The sequence below is a fragment of the Puma concolor genome, chromosome E2 (genome assembly GCF_028749965.1).
Source record: "Puma concolor isolate L17-30 chromosome E2, mPumCon1.1.hap2, whole genome shotgun sequence".
Lineage (NCBI taxonomy): Eukaryota > Metazoa > Chordata > Mammalia > Carnivora > Felidae > Puma > Puma concolor.
Genome location: NC_141681.1, coordinates 14,798,014 through 14,823,628, shown reverse-complemented (window position 1 = coordinate 14,823,628; position 25,615 = coordinate 14,798,014). Strand labels below are relative to the sequence as shown.

Here is a 25,615-nt window from a genome sequence, read left to right as displayed (position 1 = left end):
CAGAGAGAGACAGAGCATGAACGGGGGAGGGGCAGAGAGAGAGGGAGACACAGAATCGGAAACAGGCTCCAGACTCTGAGCCATCAGCCCAGAGCCTGACGCGGGGCTCGAACTCACGGACGGCGAGATCGTGACCTGGCTGAAGTCGGACGCTTAACCGACTGCGCCACCCAGGCGCCCCTTATTTTTATAAAGTCAGTAGTAATATCTCCACTTTCATTTTTTATTTTAGTAATGTTAGTCTTCTTTTATAATTATTCCACCTAGCTAAAGGTTTATAAAATTTTCTGCTTGGGGGTGCCTGGGTGGCTCAGTCGGTTGAGCATCCGACTTTGGCTCAGGTCATGATCTCGCAGTTCATGAGTTCAAGCCCTGCGTCGGGCTCTGTGCAGACAGCTCAGAGCCTGGAGCCTGCTTTGGATTCTGTGTCTCCCTCTCTCTCTGCCCCTTCCCTGCTCATGCTCTGTCTCTCTCTGTCTCTCAAAAATGAATAAATGTTAAAAAAAAAATTAAAAAAATAAAAATATTTCTGCTTGGATATTTGGCTAAAAGCCAGTTGGAAAGCAATCAGTAAGCAAGATTTTGCCAAGTGCTTCCAGGTTCCACTTGATTAGATAATATGCTACACCCTGTGAACACATGCGACTCTTCAGAAACCAGCATAATTTGAAGCTCCTCTTGCTACAGTAATATTAGAAGTCAATTTAATTTCTTTTTCCTTTTTAAATTTTTGTTTGAGGGGCGCCTGGGTGGCGCAGTCGGTTAAGCGTCCGACTTCAGCCCGGTCACGATCTCACGGTCTGTGAGTTCGAGCCCTGCGTCAGGCTCTGGGCTGATGGCTCAGAGCCTGGAGCCTGTTTCCGATTCTGTGTCTCCCTCTCTCTCTGCCCCTCCCCCGTTCATGCTCTGTCTCTCTCTGTCCCAAAAATAAATAAACGTTGAAAAAAAATTTTTTTTTAATTTTTGTTTGACATTTATTCATTTTTTGAGAGACAGAGAGACACAGAGTACAAGCAGGGTTGGGGCATAGAGAGAGGGAGATGCAGAATCTGAAGCAGGCTCTGGGCTCTGAGCTGTCAGCACAGAGCCTGACATGGGGCTTGAACTCATGAACCTTGAGATCATGACCTGAGCCAAAGCTGGAGGCATAACTGAGCCACCCAGTAGCTCCAGAGAAGTCAATTTAATTTCTGAATATCTGCTTTATCCCCCACGTCCTACCTGCCACTCCACTTGACCCAGCACTTCTGAGCTGTTGGCCTTGAGATTCAACTTCCCTTATTTCTTTCAAACAGGAAACTTTTAAATGTTGGTACTTTCTTATCTGAATCTCTAAACATGTCACTATATTTCTCAGAACAGAAGGTTCTGTGACCAGCTTTTTTTTCTAAGTATTACATAGAAAATGAGTCCTTTACATATAATACAGATAAGCTCACTTATTAAACATTTAATGAGAGCCTACCATGTGCCAGGAACTGTGTGACACATTGATTATAACACAATAAACAAGATAGTTTCCACTTTCAGAGAGTTCCAAAAACACATAAATTGGATGGTTTTACTATATTGTAATAAATTCTGTGAGTAGAAAGCTTGTACAAGTGGCACTCAACAGAGGCCTAAGGGTCAAGCTGGGAAAAACTCCCAGAGGAAATGTTTTAGTTGAGAAGGAATTAAAAAAAAAAAAAAATGAGCCAGAGAAGCTGGACGTGGGAGAGAATAGCACACTCTACGTGGGAGAAATAGCATAATCTAAGATCTAGACATATATGTGGCACACTGGTAGAACTACAAATTGGAGATGGTAGGAAAGCACAGTCAAGAGGGAATGGCAAGAGAGGGATGCAAGAACCAGATCACAAAAGGCTATCTAAACTATATTAAAAATTTGGACTTTCTGAATTTTCAATACAGTGTAGATTGTATTTTTTTTTTAATTTTTTAAACATTTTTATTTAACTTTGAGAGACAGAGACAAAGCGTGAGCAGATGAGGGGCAGAGAGAGAGGAGACACACAATCCAAAGCAGGTTCCAGGCTCTGAGCTGTCAGCACAGACCCTGACACAGGGCTTGAACCCATCAACTGTGAGATCATGACCTGAGCCAAAGTCGGATGCCCAACGACCGAGCCACCCAGGCACCCCTGGATTGTATTGGAAGTGGGAAGCTTGGAGGCAGGAAGACCAGTCACTGGTTCAGGAAGGAGACAGTGGTGGCATGAACAAAACGGGGGATGATTGGAGGAACAAGGAAAGAGAAATGAAAGAACTTAAGAAATGTTGATGGGGTAGAATCAACAGTTGTTGGGGATCGATTAGTGGAAGAAGTCAAGAGCAAAGTACAGTTTTTTGATTTGGCAACAGGCTGAAAACTGGGGATTGATTGGTGGAAGAAGTCAAGGCAAAGTACAGTTTTTGATTTCGCAACAGGCTGAAAAAGTGGGGAAAAGACCCTGGAGGGATGAAGATCTTTGGTGTGGTCTAGGGTTGAGGAGGGGAAAATCGTGAATGCGATGTTTAGACATGTTTCAGTCTGAGGTATCTTTTGAGATGTTTAAGGGACCTGGATAGGTGACTGGATTTACAAATCTGGAGCTCAGAGAAAATATACATCAAATATACATATTTGTGGATCATCTATATGTAGGTGGTTTTTAAGAACCAATGGGCATGGATGAGATAGTCTAGAGAGAAAGCATAGAGTGGGAAAAGAAGAGGAGCTATGCTGTGCCTTAAGTAACTCCAACATTGAATAGTTAGGTAGAAGAGAATAATTCTACAAAAAATTGAGAAGTGGCCAGGGAAAGAGGAGGGAAACTAGGGTACAGTGTTTCAAGAACAAGGAAGTTCTCCATCAAATTTGTTGCTGAAATGAGAATTGGAAATGTCCATTGAGTAAAAGAGTAACACGGAACTTAAATTTTATTGTTAACTAGAGCGGTTTAGAGAAGGGGGCAAATCCCAGATTGAAGTGGGTGGAGGAGGAAGTAGAAGGTGAGAAAAACAAAGCTAATGAATACAGACTATTCTTTAGAGCAGTTTGGCTGTGCAGTGAGGAGAGAGAGGCTAATACAGATGGTCCCTGACTTCCAATGGTGTGACTAAGGAGTTTTTGACTTTATAATGGTGCTAAAACAGTATGCATTTAGTGGAAACCAAACATCAGTTTGAATTTTTATCTTATCCCAGGCTAATAATATGTGGTCCAGTTCTGTCATGATGCTGGATAGGGGCAGTGAGCCACAGCTCCTGGTCAGCCACACCATCACAAGGGTAAAAAACTGATACACTTACAACCATCTCTACCCATACAATCACTGTGTTTCTTGCTTTCAATACAGTATTCAATGAATTACATGAGATATTTAGCACTTTATTACAATATAGGTTTTGTGGGAGATAATTTTGCCCAGCTGTAGGTTAGTGTAAGTGTTCTGAGATTATTTAAGGTAGGCTGGGCCAAGGTATGGTGTTCAGTTCATTAAGGGTATTAAATGCATTTTTGACTTCCAGTATTTTTGACCTGGGGTGGATTTAACCCCATTTTAAGTGGAAGATCTGTAGTTGGATAATGATATGGGAACAAGGGAGAGTTTTTTCAATATGGGAGTATACTGAGTAAGTTAAAAAGCCAAAGAGAAGGATTCAATCGAAGAGAAGTTTAGAGAGAGTGAATACTAAAAGTATACAGTTCTTGAAAAGGTAAGGGGATAGAATCCAAAGCTCTGATAGTGGGGAGGCTGGCCACTAGGAGGCTGACTCAACAGGAGACAGAACAACCTCTATCTGGTAACACAATAGAAGAAGGAAGACAGAAGGGGCGTCTGGGTGGCTCAGTCAGTTAAGCATCCGACTCTTGGTTTCGACTCAGGTCATGTTCCTGTGGCTTCATGGGTCCAAGCCCTATGTCAGGCTCTGCAGTGGCTGCGCGAAACCTGCTTGGGATTGTCTCTCTCCCTCTCTCTTCTCTGCCCCTCTCCCATTCATGCTGTCTCTCTCTCTCTCTCTCTCTCTCTCTCAAAAAAAAAAAAAAAAAACTTTAAAGAAGGAAGACAGAATGTTATGGGAACCTTAGATGTTTGTAGTGAAGATTTGAGAAGTCCATTATCAGATGGCTTTTCTCTTCTCTGGGAAGAAGGGGAAGGTATGAAGCCAGAAGACGATGGGGGAAAGTTCTTGTACTGAGGGGGAAAGGGTTGCAGGTGAGTGTTGAAGTGATCATAAATTGATGTGGGCAAACATAAAACCCCAGTGAATTAACTGCCCTCATGTGATGTCCTCCATTTAGCACTTGCCCACTGGGGGTTGGGAGGAAGCAAAGAGAACCCAGCATGTTGGGGCTCTCCAGGATTGGGATTGCTGAAGACAACTCAGTATTTTTCAGACTGGCCTTTCTTGAAACAGTCTCCTGACAGATGTTAATAGGTATATAGAGGAAAAAAACTTCCTTGTTCAAAGAAGTTTGGGAGAATCACTATCTACTTTTTTATTCTTAATACGCCCATGAACATATTTGAAGTTCTGAGGGTCTTGCATTTAAAAATCTGGTTAAATTTCATATTGTCAACTTTTTCAAGCTTATTTGCTTCTAGAATGCTCTGTGTATGTGTGTATCTCTTAAGGTCTCGTAGTTTGGTTTATGATGGATCAGGTAATCAGGAGTCCCCTCTGTTCACCTTACCCTACCTGAAAGTACAGGAGCCTTTATTCCTTTCATCCAATGTGTTTGTTTACACTGTCGTTAGCCATTTAAGCCTGTTTGATTTGGGTGGAATAATAGCTTACTTCCTTACATACCTCATTCTTTACAAATAGCAACTATATGCCTGTGTTCCACATGTTCTTAATTCTTGTCATAAACTTAAAAAACAAACAATAAACTAGCTTCCTTATTATTCTACCAGGACCATAAGAAACCACCTTGAAATGTGACAAGGCAAACAGGGCCAAGGCCAACGGTTAGAATGAGTCCTGGTGGGAGGGGGGCAATGAGTTACTTGTATTATTAGTATACTACTACTACTAGACAACATTTTTATATGTCCTGACAGTTTATAAGTTGCTCTCATATGTGTTATTTTGTATAATCACATTTAATTATGGTTGAGCAAGGTACAAGTCTTACTGGTGAGAGCAAGGAACATGGTTTGGGGGGATGACAAATGAGAAGACATGGTGAGGAAAATAGTAGCTGGGAATGGAGCTAAGTGTCTGGAACAGTGGTCTAGATCATGCATTCTCAGTGGAGCTGCCATTGCCACCAATGGGTTAAAACGTGGTTTGTGGGGGGCAAAATATGTAGGTATTACAGTGATTTGTGACCATTTGGAGGGCCATAAAAACTACATAAAAATATGCAGTAAATTTGTGGTATTGACATTCATGGTAGAGGACGATTGGAACAAAAATGTCTGCCATAGGCTTGCCAACAGTGGGAGGTGATAATGGGAAAAAGGTTGGAGGACCATGGTTTAACTACCATAGTGCCTGTGGAACTTTTTGACATTCATGAGTGATTCTTCTGTTCCCAGACATTTTAGACAGCTCGTTTGTCAAAGTGCAGTGTCTGCTCCTTGCTTCCTTTGTCCTGCCCATCCTCCTCGAGGACCTAAATGACTGTTTTGCCTCTTTGAAGTCTTCTCTTCTAGCCACAGCTGACTGAATTAGAGTGGATAGAAGTCAAGACCAGTTAAGGCATAGACTGGTCAGTGCATGACTGGTCTCAGGAAGCCTGCCTGTGCTCACTTCCTCTCGTCAGACCCCTGTGATGCTGTTCTGTATTTTTATAATGTCTCTTGCACTACTTACTCCCTTTAAGATGATTTGAGTGAGTGCCAGGAGAGCCCTGGTTGCGACATCTGCCCAGTCAGGATGCTTGGCCTGGGGGTGTACTATTTGATCAAGACTGAATGTGACCAAGTGAGGATAGAAGAGAAATCTGTTTGAGTCATTGGCTCTTCATACTGTATATATTCACCATCTGATGAATGTAGAATAAAGTTTCTCAACACCTGTACTACTGACATTTTGGACCAGAGAATTTTTTGTTGGGGGTGGGAGTGGGGGCTCTCCTGTACACGATAGGATGTGTAGTAGCATCCTGGCCACTCCCCACTAGATGCCAGTAACACCCCACCCCACCGGTTCTGACAACCAAAAATGTCTCTAGAAGTCACCCACTGTCCCCTGGGAAACAAAATTGCCTTGGGTTGAAAACAACTGATATACATAAACTAGACTATCAGAGAGTTATAAATCTAATTGTATCATTATGATCAGAAACGCCATAAAGGGCTCTGGATCTGCTGTTGAGCATCACCTTAATAAGGATGTTACCAGAAATGATGGAAGATAGTCCTTGAGAAGGCTAAAACCAGTGTCGTTATCAAGATATTCACAACTACCCCTTAGTGAGTGCTTGCTTACATGACAGATGCTTGCTAAGCGTGTTTCATATATTAACTCATCAGCCCTCCCAAGGGTTGCCAGAAGTCACTGCCACCATTATTCCACCTACCCTACAGTTGAGGGAACTGAGGCATGGAGATGTTAACGGTCACCCAGCTGGTAGGGTTACCCAGGCAGCATGGTTCTGGAGCCCATGCACTCATGAGAACATAACGATTCCTTGGGAGAAGGAAAAGCAATCAGCTCTGTACTCCAGCATCCCACAGAAGTGGTTCCTAAGGAAGTTGTTAACTTTAAGACAATTCAGGTGGAGGCTGGAATTTCAAAGGGGAAACCAGAGGTGGTTGAGTCTATTGCTGTCTTCCCCTGCTCCCTGCCAATGATCTTCACTCTGTTTGCACCATAACCTACTGCTCTGGACTTATTTCCAGTGCTAGAGAAATTTCACTCTTTCACAGTTTTGGAAGGTTTGTAGAGGCAAGTAGCATTTGCTTGGGAGATCCTAGGCTCTTAAGGAGTGCCTAGAGTGGGTTAGGTTTGGATGTTAGAATAAATTCACTCCATTAGAGCCACATGTCATTGAACTTTGCCAGATCCAGCTGGCAAGGGTAGCTACTCCCATGTCACCAGTGCTACCACAGCCTGAGAGCTTCTCGGCAGAATCAAGTGTGAGAATTTCCATCTGACATCGGGCACACTTTATGGACTGAGGACCATGTCCAAAGGGGGAGTGGGAAAAAAGGAAAGATGAAATGATGGTATCTTTCAGATTTGGCCAAGGTGAAATTTAAACAAGTCAGGACTCCGAGATCCCTGGAGTTCCAGACAGATACAGACCTTTTTCCTATTCCTTCCAACTTGAGGACAGTACCAATGTCAAAAGTACGCAACATGGATACTTGGCATATGCTGAAAAGACATCTGTCTTGGAGCAGGAAGGCAAACAGTGCTGCTGCTCCGTGCAGGGTGTGGTCTTGCCAGGCTGGCCATGAAAGAATCACCAGGGTTGCTTGATCAACATACAAAAGCCCAGCCTCCACTGTGACAGATTCCAATTCCAGCAGATCTCAGGTGGGGCATAGCAAAATGAATGTCTAACAGTAGATTCTGATGCATAACTAGACCAGGGGGTGCTGCAAAGACTGGGAGAAACAACCTCTGTTATGTGGACAGGTGACCAGGAAGAGGTGAAAAGCGCCAGCTATCCTAGACCTGAGGTCATCTGGCTGAGGATCACATTAAAGAACCCTTTGTTTGGGTGAGCTCAAGCCCTGCTTTGGATGAGCCCCGCTTCCCTCTCTCATTCTCTCTCTCAAAAAATAAAAAGGGGGCGCCTGGGTGGCGCAGTCGGTTGGGCGTCCGACTTCAGCCAGGTCACGATCTCGCGGTCCGTGAGTTCGAGCCCCGCGTCAGGCTCTGGGCTGATGGCTCGGAGCCTGGAGCCTGTTTCCGATTCTGTGTCTCCCTCTCTCTCTGCCCCTCCCCCGTTCATGCTCTGTCTCTCTCTGTCCCAAAAATAAATAAATGTTGAAAAAAAAAATTAAAAAAAAAATAAATGGGAAGAAGGGAGGGAGGGAGGGAGGGAGGAAGGAAGGAAGGAAGGAAGGAAGGAAGGAAGGAAGGAAACCCTTTGCCCAGACCCTTGAGTGATATATGTGATATATACAATATTATTGCAACTCACACCCTGCACAAGAATGAGAGTCTGGCTTAGTTGCTGATTGTCTACTTTCTACAGATTCTTTTTTTTTTTTTTTTAAGTCTATCTTATTTATTTTGAGAGAGAGTGTGTGTATGAGAAGAAGGGCAGAGAGAGAGGGAGAGAGAGAATCCCAAATAGGGGAATCTTGACACAGGGCTCGATCGCACAAACAATGAGATCATGACCTGAACTGAAATCAAGAGATGGACGATCAACTGACTGAGCCACCCAGGTGCCCCAGCAACAGATTCGTAAGAACATAATGTGATGGTCAGTATTGATCAGTTTAGACTCAATTTATCATCTGACACCGAACACTGTCTTAGCATTTTTTTTAATGTGTGGGTAATAGATAATAGAAAAAGTATTTTTAAAAATCTATAAAGATGTTTGTGCTATCAGGTTAGGATTCTATAAGAATTAGTGTTTATTACTAAGTAAGTACAGAGCATAAAAGGGGAAACTCCAACCAGAATCCTATTTGGAATTTTAGTGTTAACAGATGGCAGCTTCACAAGTCAAAATCTTCTAGGTGATAGGAAAACACTGAGGGGAAATGATGTCCACAGGGGGCCCAGCCACACCATGAGTTTAAGAGCTCACTCTGTTTGTTGTGCAGAGATCTTTGTATTTGTGACAACTGATAGCTGTGATGGCCAGCCTCACCAGTAAGCATCCAACCCTGTTCTCTGTTCCGTTTTTGAATCCACCAGAAGCTCCATGGGCTCAGAGTTCATATCCCTGTGGAATATTCTGGTGGGCTCTTTGGCAGAAGACCCATTTCACTGGTTTTCCTGTCCCGCTGGGGACAGAGAAGTTTATGGATTTACTCCACTGATACTGTGTGGTGTCAAATAGGGCCCCAGGCCCCAAAGTCTTTGAGGTATACACAGATAGGAGGGCCAAGAAGAGAAGAAAGGCGATACTTCTTTTTCAGCAGTGTAATGTGCTGCTCATATAGGTTCCTGAATCTCTTCTTGGCATGAGTAGAGACAGAGATCTCCTAGCTTGAACATGTGTGGACACAACCCATGCTCACATGTACACTGATAGAAATGTAATTAAGGCTCAGAAGACTTCAGTTAATGTGGCTGAGGCTGGTGCCAAGTGGGGACAGAGTCTCCTCAACCCTCTTGGCAGACTTACTTGGAGAGGGTCTAGGTAGACAGAAGATCCAGTGACAGGTTTCTCTGCTCTTGCTCAGATCTGACAAGGTGGTAGCCCAGCAAAGTCATGGTATCATTGCAGACTTTTTGAAGTCGAGAAACCTTTGCATAAGGCAAGGTCCAGCGCCAGGCCTGAGAGACGTTGAGGGCATTCCTGGCATTCGTGTGGAAGGCATGACTACCCATGCCCTTGCCTCGAGTGCTGTTGTACACCCAGGTCTGGAGCTGGGGCAAGAATTTCAACCCCACAAATTTATACATTTGGTCAGTACGGCCAAGGGGGTCCCGGACCAGGTCCTCATAGCGTATGAGCATGTAGCGTTGCCTCAGAGCTGTGGGCAAGGACTGCACAGCCTTGTAGATCTCCATCTGGCTTTGGCAGATGACCTGCATCACATAGTAGGGCTGGTCCTCCTTCTTGAGTTTCTCCCCCTGCTGCCCCATCACAATGCGGCTGTCAGTCATGAGTTCCTCTGTGGTGTGTTCTCGAGAACGGAACACTGCCCGGGGGTCCCGCACCAGGTGTACGATGTGCAGATTGAGGGAAGGGTCTCTCAGCAGTGGGTAGAGCACTTGCAGATTGAAGAAGCGTACCTCCTTGAGCACCACGTGGCTATAGGAGCGACAGGCCTTCTCTACCACCTCAAAAGGCTGTTTACTGCACAGAAGTTTGCAGTGAGCCTGAGGTATGATCATATCCCGCGAGAACACATTGCAGGCAGGCGGGGAACACAGGGCCCGGCTGCCCTCCCACTGGAAGAGACTGGACTGTCTCCGAGGACCAGGTTTCATGTAGGCATCAAAGACACTCATGTCACACAGAAAAATGGCACGTATCAGATCCCTGGCCGCCATATGCAGCCTCCAGGCAGTGCTCTCTGTGAAGGTCATCCAGATGTGCCAGGCAGGTTCCATCAGGTAGAAGACATCCGGGTGCTGCCCAAAAAGCTGTCCCACAAAAGAGGAGCCAGAGCGCCAGGAAGACAGGACCAGCACATGCATGGGCTTGGGCTCCTCCTTCGTGGACAGGGAGTTGAAGTTGTGGCCATATAGATGGAATAATAGAGCAAAGATGGCCATCTGGGAAACCAGGAACAGCAGTGGCCTCATTTTTTTTGGCAGCATCATGCTGAAGTGGAGGACCTTAAGGAACAAGCAGAAGGGCTGTGTTAGGCTTCTGTTTTGGTGTCTGCCTTCCATCTGCTTTTATTCCCTAACCCTGAGCAAGGAGCAGCTAGAGTGCTGGAAATTTCTAACAACCAACTGCACAGATCCTTCTCTGAATCAATCCCTGTCCCTTGCAGTTAGTGTGTCAGTAAGTTCTATTTATCATAGGCTCTTTACTTCCTCCCTGATGGTCTTTCTTTTCCAGTGACCTACCAAAAATGACTGAGCTCAGTCATATTTCATCAACGTAGAGGAACAGTTCCACCCTGGCACCTTGGTGATACGCATGTCTCTACACAGGCCACTTAGGTAAAGCTTAACCATAGTCTGACCCAAGTTTTGGTTAAATGTCCTTCTGAAACTAAGGGAGATCAGCTGACTTATGAAGAATTACCTCACCCACCTCCCCTATCTTGAGGGAGGTTGCCATAGGCCATTTCTCATTACCTTCCTTCATCTCAAGCAAGCACAGGACTTTCAATCCCCTGAACAATATGGTTGCAGGCTATAAAAGTGCTTGGCTTGAGCTTGGAGTTGTCTCCTCAGTGGCAGAGCCAAGTGTCCATGGCACCTGTCATCTGATCCCCTCTGGCTTGGTCTCATCCTGTGGGACTACGGACATAAGGAAGTGACCCAATGCTGACCTTACATCTGAATCTATATGTCTCGAAGTGTTGTCTCTTTAATAGCCAACCCTATGGAAGTTGTGGCAAGCCAACCTAAGAGCCATGACCTGTTAGCCACTGTGCTGCTGCTTGGGGGAATATTTAACTGCTTGACACAACCTAATCAGGGCTACTCAGTATAGATTGCCAGGTTGTATACTGTACAACCCTAGGGAATGCCATCTCATTAGAACTTTAAGATATTTATTATTTAAAATTATTATTTAAAATTATTTAAAAATAAAAAAAAATCTTTAAAACTCTGAGGGACACCTGGATGGCTCAGTCGGTTAAGTGTCCTACTCTTGATTTTGGCTCAGGTCATGATCTCATAGTTTGTGGGATTGAGCCCCTTGTTGGGCTATGCACTTACAACACAGAGCCTGCTTGAGATTCTCTCTCTCTGCCCCTCCCCTGTTCTCTCTCAGCCTCTCAAAATGAATAAGTAAACTTTAAAAAACAATGTTCTGGTAGGTGACAGTAAAGTATCTTAGTCCAACAGAATAAGAATGTCAGGATGATTTTCCAGCTGTTAGATGTTAAATATCTAGAGAAATTAGTTCCACTTAGTAATTCACACTAAGGCTCATATATACTGGTGGCAACCCTCAACTTAATCCCTTTATAATCAAGGCTCACTTTGTATGAAAAGACCATGGGAGTGCCCAGGTGGGTGGCTTAGCTGGTTGAGCGCCCAACTCTTGATTTTGGCTCAGGTCATGATCCCAGGGTCATGGGAATGAGCCCCATGTCAGGCTCTGTGCTGAGTGTGGAGCCTACTTAAGATACCTCTGCCCCTCTTGTGTGCACACACTCACTCTCTAAAAAAAAATAAAAATTATATATATATAATTTTATATTTTATATATATAATTTTTAATTGTATATATATTTATATATACATATATATAATATATATAAATTTTATATATATAAAATATATATAATATAAAATATTATATATAATTATATAATATAAAATATATATAATTATATAATATATATTATATATACTTATATATATAATTATATATAATTTTTATTTTTATATAACATATTTTATAATTTTATATAACATATATAACATATATGTTTATATATTTATATGTAACATATATAAAATATGTTTATATATTTTATATAACATATATTTTATAATTTTATATATAATAATATATATAACATTATTTTTATATAACATATATATGTTAGTGTTATGGGTTAAGATGAATCTGGATCATCATTTTGGGTGGCTTCCTAGCATAAATAACTATTGAGAGATAGAATAGCTATTTCACATAGTGTAAAATATTAATAGTAGCAAGGTACTAATTTTTGTTTTTTTAAATTTTTATTTTTATTTTTATTTTTTTAAAGGTTATTTATTAAATTTTGTTTGTTTAATGTTTATTTTTGAGAGAGAGAGAGCAAGTGTGAGCAGAGAAGGGGCAGAGAGAGATAGAATCCCAAGCAGGCTCCTCACTGTCAGCACAGAGCCCAACCCAGGGCTTGAGCCCATAAACTGTGAGATAACGACCTGAGCCAAAATCAAGAGTTAGACACCCAACTGACTGAGCTACCCAGGCACCCCAAAGATTATATTTTTAAATAATCTCTATACCCAATGTGGGACTCAAACTCACAACCCTGAGGTCAAGAGTTGCTTACTCCACAGACTGAGCCAGCCAGGCACCCACAAGGTGCTAATTTACATATCACTACATACCTAAGATATTCTGCCTTCCAGTTTTAACAAAGAAAATGTATTTCTAAACAGTAATTGGAGCTGGATTTAGGGTTTGCTGGTTTCCTGGTGACAGGTCTTATCCCTAATTTTAAAAAAGTTTTTAATAAGCAATAATCACATGGTTCAAACTGTTTTAAGAAGTATCATTATCATGGACATTAAATCCACAGACTTAGAATTTAAAAGAAGGCTTCCTACAATTCCGCATGCAGGAGAGCAATAAGGCGGGTGCTTGCCAGCCGGAGCCTGTCCTAGTCCAAGTCTTTAACAGCAAGGGGAAATACTATGACAAGCATCTGTGTCTGTGGATGAAGCCTATAGTCATAAATTAGAAAACAGCTAGAGCTCTTTGTGAACAGGGGTAATGACATACCTTGACAATGGGTCACAGTATTTTCCTGGGGGAAAGAACACCTAAGAATTTTACCAGTTGCTGCATCAGTAACCTCTTTTCTGCTCATGGATAGGATTTTTTTTTTAATTTTTTTTTTTAATGTTTACTTATTTGAGAGAGAGACAGAGCGTGAGCAGCAGAGGGGCAGAGGGAGAGGGAGACACAGAATCCGAAGCAGGCATCAGGCTCCAAGTTGTCGACACAGAGCCCGACACGGGGCTTGAACCCACAAACCGTGAGATTATGACCTGAACCGAAGTCGAACACTCAACCGACTGAGCCACCCAGGCACCCCACGACCTGAGATCTTGACCTGACTTAAAATTGACAGTCAGATGCTTAACGGACAGAGCCATCCAGGAGCTTTCTTTTGCAAAAGTTTCAAGTGGCAGCAAAGAAATCTACAATTCTTTCTTTTGAATTCTTAAGATGGTAACTCATTATACTGAGCTGTCAGCACAGAGCCTGACATGGGGCTCAAACTCACAAACTGTGAGATGGTGACCTGAGCTGAAGTCAGACACTCAACTAATGGAGCCACCCAAGCGCCCCTGCTCAAAGCTAGGATTAATCTACCAGCTGGTGTTTTGTCATTACTGTACCGTGAAAGTCTACTTCCAATACACGTCCCCTATCTGCCGATTTCCCAACTTGCCCCCAGGTAGCAACTGGGTTCATTTTTTGTCTTTGCACATGTATATGTAGTCTTAATTCCCCTCCTCCCCTTTATAACAGAAAAAGTAGCAAGTTATACACACCTTGCTTTAAAAAAATTTTTTTTAACGTTTATTCATTTTTGAGCCAGAGAAAAACAGAGCATGAGCAGGGGAGGAGCACAGAGCAAGGGAAGGAGACATAGAATCCAAAGCAGGCTCCAGGCCCTGAGCTGTCAGCACAGAGCCGGAAGCTGGGCTCAAATCCACAAACTGTGAAATCATGACCTGAGCTGAAGTTGGATGCTTAACTGACTGAGCCACCCAGGCGTCCCTCCACACCTTGCTTTATAAACTTTATGTTTTGCTGAACTTTCCATGGTAGCACATAAAGCATTTCCTCATTCCTTTTTACCACTACATAGATTTCTGTTATATGCATGTACCACGATTTATTTAACTAGTTTCCTTGCGGTTAGGCTTTTGGATTGTTCCCAGCTTTTTTTGTCATTTCAAAAACTTCAGTAGTGACCTTTATGTTCATACATCATTACATGTGTATGTAAGCTAAATCCCCAGAAATGGGATTGTGGAGTCAAAAAATATGGAAGTGTATAGCTTTGATATCTGTCACCCAGATGACCTTCATACTGATCATAAACCATCCTGTATATCCAGAGCTGCAGAGATTCTAGAGGGTAGATTTTAGAGGAGGAATTGGACAGCCACAAATGTGACTCTTGAAGTTTATAACTTGCTTCCTGAAGAGATGGAGCGTGCTTTGCCAGCACGTGGGCTTCCCTTGGAAGTCCCCTGAACCTTCTGGGAAGTGCGTATTTACCCAAGCCAAACCTTGTGTGGCAGGGGCACAGAAACTCTTCTCTTCCATTCATTACAACAGTATATTTCCTCCTTGTGTGCCAGAAGGATCCGGTGAAGATCATGTCTCCTTCATGGCCCAAATCACCGTGCTATATGCCAGGGAAATGTCAATCAGCAGTAATTCCTTTATTGGCCCTGAAGGTTATAACAGGACCAGCTAAGATATACGCTTAGGTGTTTTAAACTTGAGCCCAAGAAGAAATGATTAAAAACTAGGCTATTATTAATAATGGCCAAGAATGCCCCCGTCTGCCCCCACCCCCAAAGACTGAGGAAATGACGTTAGCAAGATATCTTCTCCCAGAGGTAATGTGAGTATGAAGGAAAATTGGAAAAAAGATAGGAAACAGCACAGCAAAAGAGACAAAAAGTAAAGAAGGGAAGAATTTGACCCATGCACACTTATAAGGAAACTGATAGAAAGTTATATGCAGAGCCTCTAGGGCCTATAATCAACTCAAGAAAAAGCTAGCATCTCCTAAGCATTAGGGATGTAGACTTTTCAAAGTTAATACTGTCTCTCCCCCATGCTGGCTTTGGGCCAACTCAGTATCCTGAGTGGGATCAATGGCCCTGAGTCCTCCTTGCCTGCCAGTAGCTCCTGGCCTCATGCCCATTCTCTCTCAGAGCTGGAGCCAGGGCTTCTAACTCTGTCCCCAGTTGTCCCCAGGCTTTAGTTATCCATGGTTCTCAGGAATTCCCATGGAAACCCTTTGATTCTGTTCTCTCCTTTTTTTTTTTTTTTTTTTTTTTTTTTTTTACCATGAGCACTCACCCTGGCCAGAAAGAAAATATGCTTTCATAGAGTGAGTCCCATCTCTTGTCACTGTGTTGGGTCTAGCCAGGACAGCCAGGGAATACTGTAGGCAAAGCTCATTTCTGCAGAGACTGTAATCAGCCGTAGAGATGGCTTGAGGGCCTGGGAGAAGTGAGCAGATATGGCTCCATGAAGAAAGGGCAATTCAAGTTTTTTATGGCAATCTCTAATCTAACCACCGCCTCTCCCCCACTGTCCTGTACCAACCTCTTCTGTAGTCCTTGGAGCTGGTAGGCATTTGTGAGAAGTGTATGGCATGAGATCTCTCCATTCCAGAGACCCTAGTCCACCTTTCCAAGTGTTCTTTCCTGGCTGTTCAGTTTCTCAAATTCCACCCTTGCTGTTGTCAGAATCTGAGGTCTGCTCATCGCTAGCCTGGTCTTTGATAGTAAGTAGCCTCTGTCTTCTGTTTCTATTCTCCATCATCCACTGCTGCCAAAAACTATCATTTTAAAGCACAAATCTATCACTCCTCTCCTTGAAATCCTTCAATAACTTTCCAGTACATATAGGAATAAATCAAAATCCCCAAGTCTTGTACCCCAGAGTCCTTCATGATCTGATCTCTGACCCCCCGTCAGTCCCCTCCTTTTTGGCACATGAGGCTCCATACTTTACTTTCAGGTCTTTCAAAGTTGCCTTGTTATTTAGAAGCCCTTCTTCCTGAGATTTAGTTGTTCCCCAAACTTTCCAGTACCATCCATCTCTCACTTTAAATAACTGTAGGTGAATGTCTCTCCCACTGGGCCGCTGTAACTTAAGGGTAAATGGTATATCTTATCTTATTTACAGGTACATGAAACTTATAACTGCTTAAGGCTCTTTAAACACTTGTTGAATAAATAATAGTTGCATATGGGGTGAGGCATAGTCATTGCTGGAGAGCAGATAACTGAGTGGGATTCACTGAGAGAAACTTGTCCTTTAAAATGCACACAGATGTCTCTTTAGTATCAGTTACTGAAATTTAGGTGAAATACAAAAAATAATAAAATAAAGTGTAGGTGATTCCATTGAGTATTGAGCACAGAACCAATACTACCTCAATTACATGGAGCAAGATATTAAGAAAGTCAGAGGCATAGGTTTGATAATATGGTACAGTTAACCTTACTCCAAAAAAAAGTAGTTTCTACACTGAATGTGTATTAATGAAAACTAGAAAAAAATTATAAACATTAGTTTTTTTTTAATTTTTAAAAATTTATTCAGAGAAAGACAGATACCATATGTTTTCACTCTTATGTGGATCCTGAGAAACTTAACAGAAACCCATGGGGGAGGGGAAGGAAAAAAAAAAAAGAGGTTAGAGTGGCAGAGAGCCAAAGCATAAGAAGAGACTCTTAAAAACTGAGAACTGAGGGTTGATGGGAGGTGGGAGGGAGGGAAGGGTGGGTGATGGCTATTGAGGAGGGCACATTTTGGGATGAGCACTGGGCGTTGTATGGAAACCAATTTGACAATAAATTTCATATATTGAAAAAAAATAAAAAATAAAAGTTTATTTATTTTTGAGAGAGCATGAGTGGGGGAGGGGCAGAGAGAGAGAGGGAGACACTTGGTGCTGACAGTTCAGAGCCCAATGTGGGGCTCGAACTCATGAACCGAATCACGAGATCATCACAAGATCATGACGTGAGGGAGTCAGACACCCAACTGATGGAGCCACCCAGGTGCCCCTCATGAACATTATTTTTTAAAAATATTTATTAATAAGGAATAAAACCTGAGGTGCCTGGGTGGCTAAGCCTCCAACTTTGGCTCAGATCATGACCTCACAGTTCATGTGTTTGAGCCCCACATCAGGCTCCCTGCTGTCAGCACAGGGCCTGCTCAAATTTACCAAAAATAAATGAACATTAATGGGGCACCTGGGTGGCTCAGTCAGTTAAGCATCCGACTTCGGCTCAGGTCGTGATCTCACAATCCGTGGGTTCAAGCCCTGCATCGGGCTCTGTGCTGACAGCTCAGAGCCTGGAACCTGCTTTGGATTCTGTGTCTCCCTCTTTCTCTGCCCCTCCCCTGCTCACACTCTGTCTTTCTCTGTCTCAAAAATAAATAAACATTAAAAAAAAAAAAGAACATTAAAAAAATTAAAAAAAAATTTTTTAATGTTTTATTTTATTTTTGATTGAGAGAGAGAGAGAGAGAGCAAGGATGGGAGGGGCAGAGAGAGAGGGAGACACAGAATCCGAAGCAGACTCCAGCCTCTGAGCTGTCAGCACAGAGCCTGATGCGGGGCTTGAACCTACAAACAGTGAAATCATGACCTGAGCAGAAGTTGGATGCTCAATCAACTGAGCCACCCAGCTGCGCCCACAAAAAAAAATTTTTTAAGAAGAAATAAAAACTATATTGGAGAGCATGAGACCACTCAGACTACTTCTCTTGTCTAACTAGCCCAGGCAAAGAAGAAAAAAAAGGAGAAAACCCTCATCACATCCTACCATCACTGTCCCCCAAGAGGGAGCACCCATGTCAGGCTCAGGGACCATGAAGCGCCAGGGTGGATGACCTCAGCCTGATTCCAGAGGGCCGAATAGTGGATAACCCCCAAATGGGTACTGTGTAGCCTTTTAGAAACAAAATGAAGAATTCTGAGGAAAAAATTAACAGATGGCAATTTAAGAGCCCTGGATTCCACCCATTGGCACATTCCTAACTTAGATTCCCCTGTGAGATTATGCTCCCATAACCCGAAATTAAAGATGGCATGAAATATTTTCACAAACCGAGAGATGAGAGCTGGCTTGGGGAAAGTGGCATCCACACATATAGCCATAAACCCAGGAAAACCATGGAGGTAAGCACCTAGGCAAGGTGACCTTATAATAACAAACACTAACCAGACTAAAGTACAAAGAGGTCTGGACCCGGGTCCTCACCATTGCTGTGACTCCAGTGCCAACAGTAGTGTCCGGACATAGTAGGCACTCAAGAAACATCTACTGAGTGATGACTGAATGACGAACATTTGTAGAGTAGTTTTTCCTGTTTGAGATGCCCTAATTGATCCGGGTAAGGAAGATGGGGCAAGATATTTTTATTTGGCACATATAAATGTGTTTCAATTCCAACTAGAAGTTCTAGACTTGTCTGAGTCCAAACAAGACACAAGTCTCTTCTACTCTGGCTGATGTGCTGGCTTCATAACTTAATCTTATTAACTTAATCCTATTTTACATCTGAATAGTAGCACTCCAGAACTTTGAAACCCCATTTGTCAACAATCCAGCTAGATATACAGGACAGTGATAAGCCACACACCTATTTTTCAGAATAAGTAAGCTGAACTTTAATTGATTGACTCCATGGTGGAAATAGCTCTACCTGAATCAGACCCCAGGTCTTTTGAGTCTCAGGTCTGAGAGCTTTCAATTATCACATCACACCTCACTTGAGCTAGAGAAAATCTACAGCTCTCTGAACCTCCTGCCTGCCACGCTCCAGCACCTGATCAGAGAAGCCACAGGAAGTATAGAAACTTGAGCTCAGAAGCCAGGATCTGAACAAGTTAGATGCATTAGGGGACCATCTACAAAACATCTATCAGGACAGCCCTACTGGCATTCTAGGCTTTTCCAGATCCTTTCAGGAATGGAGCTGCGTGGGGTTGAGGAAGGTGCTGGCAAGCAGCTTGTGCTTTTTCGAGGAGATTTTCCAGGTGATTCTGATTTAGCCTCCCTCCACAACCCCCTCTTCTCCCATTGCCATTAAAATCCCCAGCAAAGCTGTCGGAGGTTTTCTGATACTCCGCTCCAGGAGCCCCAGGACAGTGGCTCTGCTGTGGAGGTGATCCAGAGAAAACTCTCTTCTTACCTTGATAATGGCTTAGGCTTCTCCACCGCTTTAGGGAGGCTCACTGCTAGCCAAGTCGTCCTTTTCTCTTCTGACTCACCAATTCCCCTATCAGCTTCCTCTTCCTCCTTGCATTTTGCGTAACCGTCCCTACTCAGAACGAATTCCACTGCCCTCTCCCTTCTGCCAAAATAGTGACCCACCTTCCAAGACGGTGTTGAGAAAGCACTCACTCCTGGGTAGCCTTGATATTTAGCAGCTTTAACCCTGAGAAGACTCAAGGGCTGGGAGATTCTGCTCGAGGTTTGCCGGGAGAAGCCAAGGAGGAAGCGTTCTCCTCAGGACTGGGAGCCGGAAAGTAGGGTCCTTGAAGGCAGCTGCGAAGGTTAACTCCCTTAGGGCAAAGTAGAAAAAGAAGAGCGAACCCTGGAGACCTGAGAGATGAGGTCGATAGGGGAATCAGACAATTACTAACCCACAAAATCTTAAACCTTACTCTTATACCTTAATCTCATCTCTGTTGCAAAAAAAAAAGAGAAAACTTGAATGCTATTTCTGGATTGTACCTGCCTGCTCACTCCACTGGATTTAGGGACATAACATTTTTGCAGCCTCTGTGTCATGTTCAACATCTTCATTGCTTCTTACAGGAGATTATAATTAGATAATTACCTAGATGTCATAACTAAAAGTATGGGAGAACATAGATGTATTGGCATTTAGTTGGGGTACAGGAAAAATATTACCCCCTCAAGACAAAAAGAAACAAGTTATTAAAAATTATAGCTTCTTGATAGCTGTGTGTCCTTGGGCAAATCACACAACTACTCTGAACTATTTTACATGATTTTTGTGAGTGTAAACAATAGATGAGAAAACTCAAGTAACATGGCCAAAATGCCACTGAAATGCATTCAGACATCTGGCTAAGTCCTTCCACCCCTCTGAGCCCTAGAATATCAGTGTCAAATATGTATCTACTTTATTGAATTCTTGTGAATGTTAGGGTAGGATTAATGCCTGCAACGTTAATTAATGTTATGACAATGATGAGTTAAAAAGTGGTAGTTAATCCCAATACCTCTTTCTTCTTGCTCAGTTTCTGGCTCATTTTCTAGACTTTGAAAGAACAGGCAGGGAGTTATAGGAGTTCTAGGATAATCTAGGAAGTATCTTTGCTGATTTCCATTGAGTGAGCTACCCAAGGCCTCGTCATTGACACAGATGACCAACCTGTAGTAGTAGGATTTTAATTGTGTGACTCTCCCTCTCTCCCAATTTCTCCCTGGAAAGGAGAAGAGAAATTTTTCTTTCTCAAAGTGATTCCATGCTGAGATGTAAATTGAAGAGCCAGAACTGAGCGGTTGATGGTTTTGCTTTTTATTCTTTTTTTTTTTTTAATGTTTATTTATTTTTGAGAGAGAGGGAGAGACACAGTGTGAGCGGGGGAGGGGCAGAGAGAAAGGGAGACAGAATCTGAAGCAGGCTCCAGGCTCTGTCAGCACAGAGCCAGAGGCGGGGCTCACACCCATGAACCATGAGATCAAGACCTGAGGGGGAAGTCAGATGCTTAACATATTGAGTGACCCGGTCGCCCCTATTCTTATTATAAAAGTAGTACTGTTCATTATTAAAAATTTGAAAAATACGAAATCTCTAAGGAAAACAATATAGATCCCTTTACATTTTGCTGCCCAGAGAAAACCACTGTTGATCTTTTCTCCCCCATGCATGCAGAAATCTCTATAATTGAGATCACATTGGAAAGTATAGATTTGTGCTTGTTTTCCCTTTTCTTTATTGAAAAACATTTTATATTATGAAATTATAATAAGGGCATGAAGGTACAATTTAAGAAGTAATATAAATAGGAACTACCACTTCAAAACAAAACAAAACCAGGACCTTGTCAGAGCTGTTTCAGTGTCCCCCGCCTCCCATAGTCTCGCCCCACCTTAGTTACTCAGTTACTTACACTGAGTGGTTCCTTGCTTTTCCTTGTACTTTATCATCTTAAACAAGACAATTATAATTTCTCTGTTTTGACCTTTATGTAAATAGAATCAGTTTTGAACTTTGCTGTTTTCATTTCATATTATCCTTGTAAAATTCGTCATGTTGTTTCATAGAGTTACAGTTTAAAAATTTGTTTTTATTATCCTTGTAACATTCTGTGTGTGAATATACCATTATTTGTCCATGGTCTTGTTAATGGACATCTGAAATGTTTGTAGTTTGGAGCTATGACTGTATATTCTTTTTTTTTTTTTCTTCATAAAGATCAATGTATTTGATAAACTTCTTGCAAGGTTGACAAAGAAGAGATAAAACACAAATTACTAATAGCAAAAATTTAACAGGGAACTTGATTATAGACCCTGAAGACATTAAAAGGGTAAAGAGAATACTGTGAAAAACTCTTCACACATATATTTGACAACTTACATAAAATGGACTATTCCCTAAAAAGCATAAGGTACTACAGTTCATCCAGCATAAGTTAGATAATTTGAATCATCCTGTAACTGTTACGGAAATAGAATTTCTTCTTCTTCTTCTTTTTTTTTTTTTTTTTGGTATTACAAAATGTTAATTAATTAATTAATTTTTAAAATTTTATTTAAATTTTTTTTTAAATTTACATCCAAATTAGTTAGCATGTAGTGCAACAGTGATTTCAGGAGTAGATTCCTTAGTGCCCCTTACCCATTTAGCCCATCCCGGCTTCCCACAACCCCTCCAGTAACCCTCAGTTTGTTCTCCATATTTATGAGTCTCCTGTTTTGTCCCCCTCCCTGTTTTTATATTATTTTTGTTTCCCTTCCCTTTTTTTTTTTTTTTTGTTTCCCTTCCCTTAATGTTCCTCTGTTTTGTCTCTTAAAGTCCTCATATGAGTGAAGTCATATGATTTTTGTCTTTCTCTGACTGACTAATTTCACTTAGCATAATAACTTCCAGTTCCACCCACGTAGTTGCAAATGGCAGGATTTCATTCTTTTTGATTGTCGAGTAATACTCCATTGTATATATACACCACATCTTCTTTATCCATTCATCCATCGATGGACATTTGGGCTGTTTCCATACTTTGGCTATTGTGGATAGTGCTGCTATAAACATGGGGGTGCATGTGTCCCTTCAAAACAGCACACCTGTATCCCTTGGATAAGTGCCTAGTAGTGCAATTGCTGGGTCGTAGGGTAGTTCTATTTTTAGTTTTTTGAGGAACCTCCATACTGTTTTCCAGAGTGGCTGCACCAGCTTGCATTCCCATATAACTGAATATTCTCAACATGCCTCCTGGCATGCATTTACACAAGTGTCTCTAGGGGATGCTGGGACAGAGGGGTGTTTGGCTCAGATTTTTCCACCTCATACAATGTAATAATCATTTATGCATGTAAACAAATATTAATGGGAGACATTATTTTGAAATGATTTGTCAAAGCCAATGTTCCAGTGTTCTGTCAGGCATTTAGATTGTTCCCAGTTTCCCTATTACATATAACACTGTGATGGATATGGTGATCTTAACAATTAATGAAACACCTGGCATAATTCTCAGTACAAGTAGCTGCCCCACCTCTTTCCTTACATGTAATACCACAGATCTTAGCCTCTTTAGTTTGTGACTCATAAATCAGGAAGAATTTTTGGAAAGGTTCGGCTGGGAGCAGCCATTAAGAAATAGGTATTCACAGGGCATCTGCTTGGCTCAGTTAGTTAAGCATCTTACTCCATCCGGATCAAGTCATGATCTCACAGTTTGTGAGTTTGAGCCCCGTGTCGGCCTTTCTGCTGTCAGTACAGAGCCCACTTTGGATCCTCTGTGCCCTTCTGCCTCTGCCCCTCCTGCACTTGTTTTCTCCCTCTCCCTCTCTCTCTCTCAAAAAAAAAAAAAAAAAAAAAAAAAAAAAAAAAAAAAAAGAAAAGAAAAGAAAAATAGGTGTTCACAGTAATAAAAAACCCAGGGTATCCAAAATCCAAAACAGAGGGCATTCCCAGTAAGGAATTAGGAAACATGAAGACTATGAAAGAGACTAAAAGCTCCTGCTTGTTCAGGGCTGGCTACAAGCTAAACCCTGCACTTCATGCTTATTTGGATCATAGTATTGTTGTCTTTGCTGTGGCCTTGGGAGATAAGTTCTGTTTTTCCAGATGACAGAATAGAGGCATGGAGAAGCGAAACTGTGTATCCACAATTGCATGGTTTGTAGGGGAAAAGTCTACATCTCAACTCTGGTCTGATATCAAAGTCCAGTCTTACTCATCAGGCAATGCTGCCTCTCTGAATGATCATGGACAGGACTATTGAGTCTATTCTCTTTTGCTGTGCTCCTAAGAGTAGTTGACAGTTCATTCAGGGCAGAACTCTTTGTACAGTTATAGGAATAGAAATTTAATCTTCATAAAGAGGAAAGAACTGCCCAAATTCCCTATATCACCATGTAATCCTCAGTCCTTGAAGACCTTGTGGGGGATTCTACTAGCCTCATGTAAAAGGAAAAAAGAGAGAAACTAGGTCTTTGTCAATGATGAACCCTGATAATTTTAATCCAGCCTTTTCTGCTGTTCTTTTCATGCTTTTCTGAAGCCTTCCCAAATATAATGAGGGCATTCAATAATTCATATCACCCACCATCTTTTTCTTGATAGCAATTTGTGCTGGTAGAATGCCAACCAGCTAAAGAAAAGCCTCATTTGGTTACTAGCATCTGGTGGTAGTCAGCATGTTCAGATATGCATCTTCTAAGCATATCTGTGGTTTTCCACAGCACCAAAAGAAATTTGAATGTGGGTATCTGATATCCAAGCCTTCTTACAGAACTTTTATAGAGAAAAACACCATTTCTGTAAGTCAGCACCATCCATAGAACTTTCTGTGACAAATTTTATGTGTGTGCACTAACACAGCAGCACTACCACGAGACCACGGAACACTTGAAATGTGGCAAATGGACCATATTAGAAAATTCAGTTAAGGTTGTATGGATTGACTCTCTTTCTTTTTGAGTGTCAGAAAATCTTATGAAAGATAAATACCATCTGTCTAGAAAAATGTACATTTGATCATCATATAAACACAAAATTATATCAACTTGCAATATCCAATTACCTTAAGAATCCTGACAAAAGGTTGTGTGTACTTTAGGTGTTTCTCAAAGCATGATTTCAAGAGAGTTGTCTCCCAGGGCCCTCTGTTCAGCAGAGCTTTGTGTCCATCCATCCCTCCATCCCTTGGACTTTTGCCATCTTTATAGTCTGGGGACCCACTCAAATGGTAAAGAGTCAGCCACTGAGCCAGAGTCTGATTTTCTCAGAAGTCAGGAAGAATCTTTCCACTGGTTATACTATTCATCCCTATCTTTACCCAGACCATCACTCCCTGTGTACTATGATTGGAGTTTCTTCACTGCTGTACTTGGCTACATGTCTTTCCTGTTCACTGTCATGTTAAAAGAATAGCAGGCTTTCCTTGAGTGCATTTTCACATGAGGGCTCCAGAATTCTGTGCTTTTTCTCAGTATGCCTCAGTCTGCAATATGAATGTCAAGACCTGAAACTTGAGTGACATTATACTCCCTGCATTGGTCATCAGCCCTATGTTACTTACCAAAGCCTAGCATCAGGACTGGTGAGGGTATTGGCTGGATTTAGAGAATAGATTCTGGAGGACTAGAACTTTCTGCTGGCTAAACATCTGCAGGCTACAGAGGTTGGACCTCAGCATCCTAGGGAACCAACACCTTCTGAAAAAGTGTGCCAGGAAGGGAATTTTGATTGCTATAAATCCTATTATCAAATGGACAATGCCTTCAGTAGAACCTGCTTCCGTGAGCTGGGCCCTGGGGGTGGACACCTGGCTGGGGATTCCCTTGGCCCTTATCTCTGTGTTTGAAAGTATTCGTTTCAATAGTAGGAGAACAAGTTGGGTTAGGGTAGGTCAGGATGAGGGGAAAGGTAAACATGGCGTTAAGTTTCTTGTTGATGCTTACTTTCTTGAGGCCCCTTAATAGGACAGAGAGGGTGAGAAAATGGGGAATAAAGAGGAGTTCCTCATAAAGCTCAATTTTATATGCTGTTGGTGGTTCAAGAGTTTGTCATTATTGGACAGTGCATGCCTTATCTGGAATTGGGCCAGAATATGATCTGAGAATTCCACCTCCAGGCTTTCAAAAGATCTTCACAGATTGACATAGGTGATCCATGATG

General features: G+C 42.1%; 1 protein-coding gene and 1 long non-coding RNA gene across 2 annotated transcripts in view; one reads left to right on the top strand and one right to left on the bottom strand.

Annotated features, from left to right (window-relative positions):
* The window catches only part of LOC147573394 (uncharacterized), a 40,555-nt gene that overhangs the window by 14,336 nt on the left and 604 nt on the right, over nucleotides 1-25,615 (top strand). The window lies entirely within an intron of this gene.
* Nucleotides 8,517-19,744, bottom strand: CHST4 (carbohydrate sulfotransferase 4). The gene is made up of 2 exons (XM_025920816.2): nucleotides 19,424-19,744; nucleotides 8,517-10,422 (listed from the first exon to the last, which is right to left on the bottom strand). The coding sequence occupies exon 2, from the start codon at nucleotides 10,405-10,407 to the stop codon at nucleotides 9,271-9,273; it is 1,137 nt and encodes a 378-aa protein (XP_025776601.1). The 5' UTR covers nucleotides 10,408-10,422; nucleotides 19,424-19,744; the 3' UTR covers nucleotides 8,517-9,270.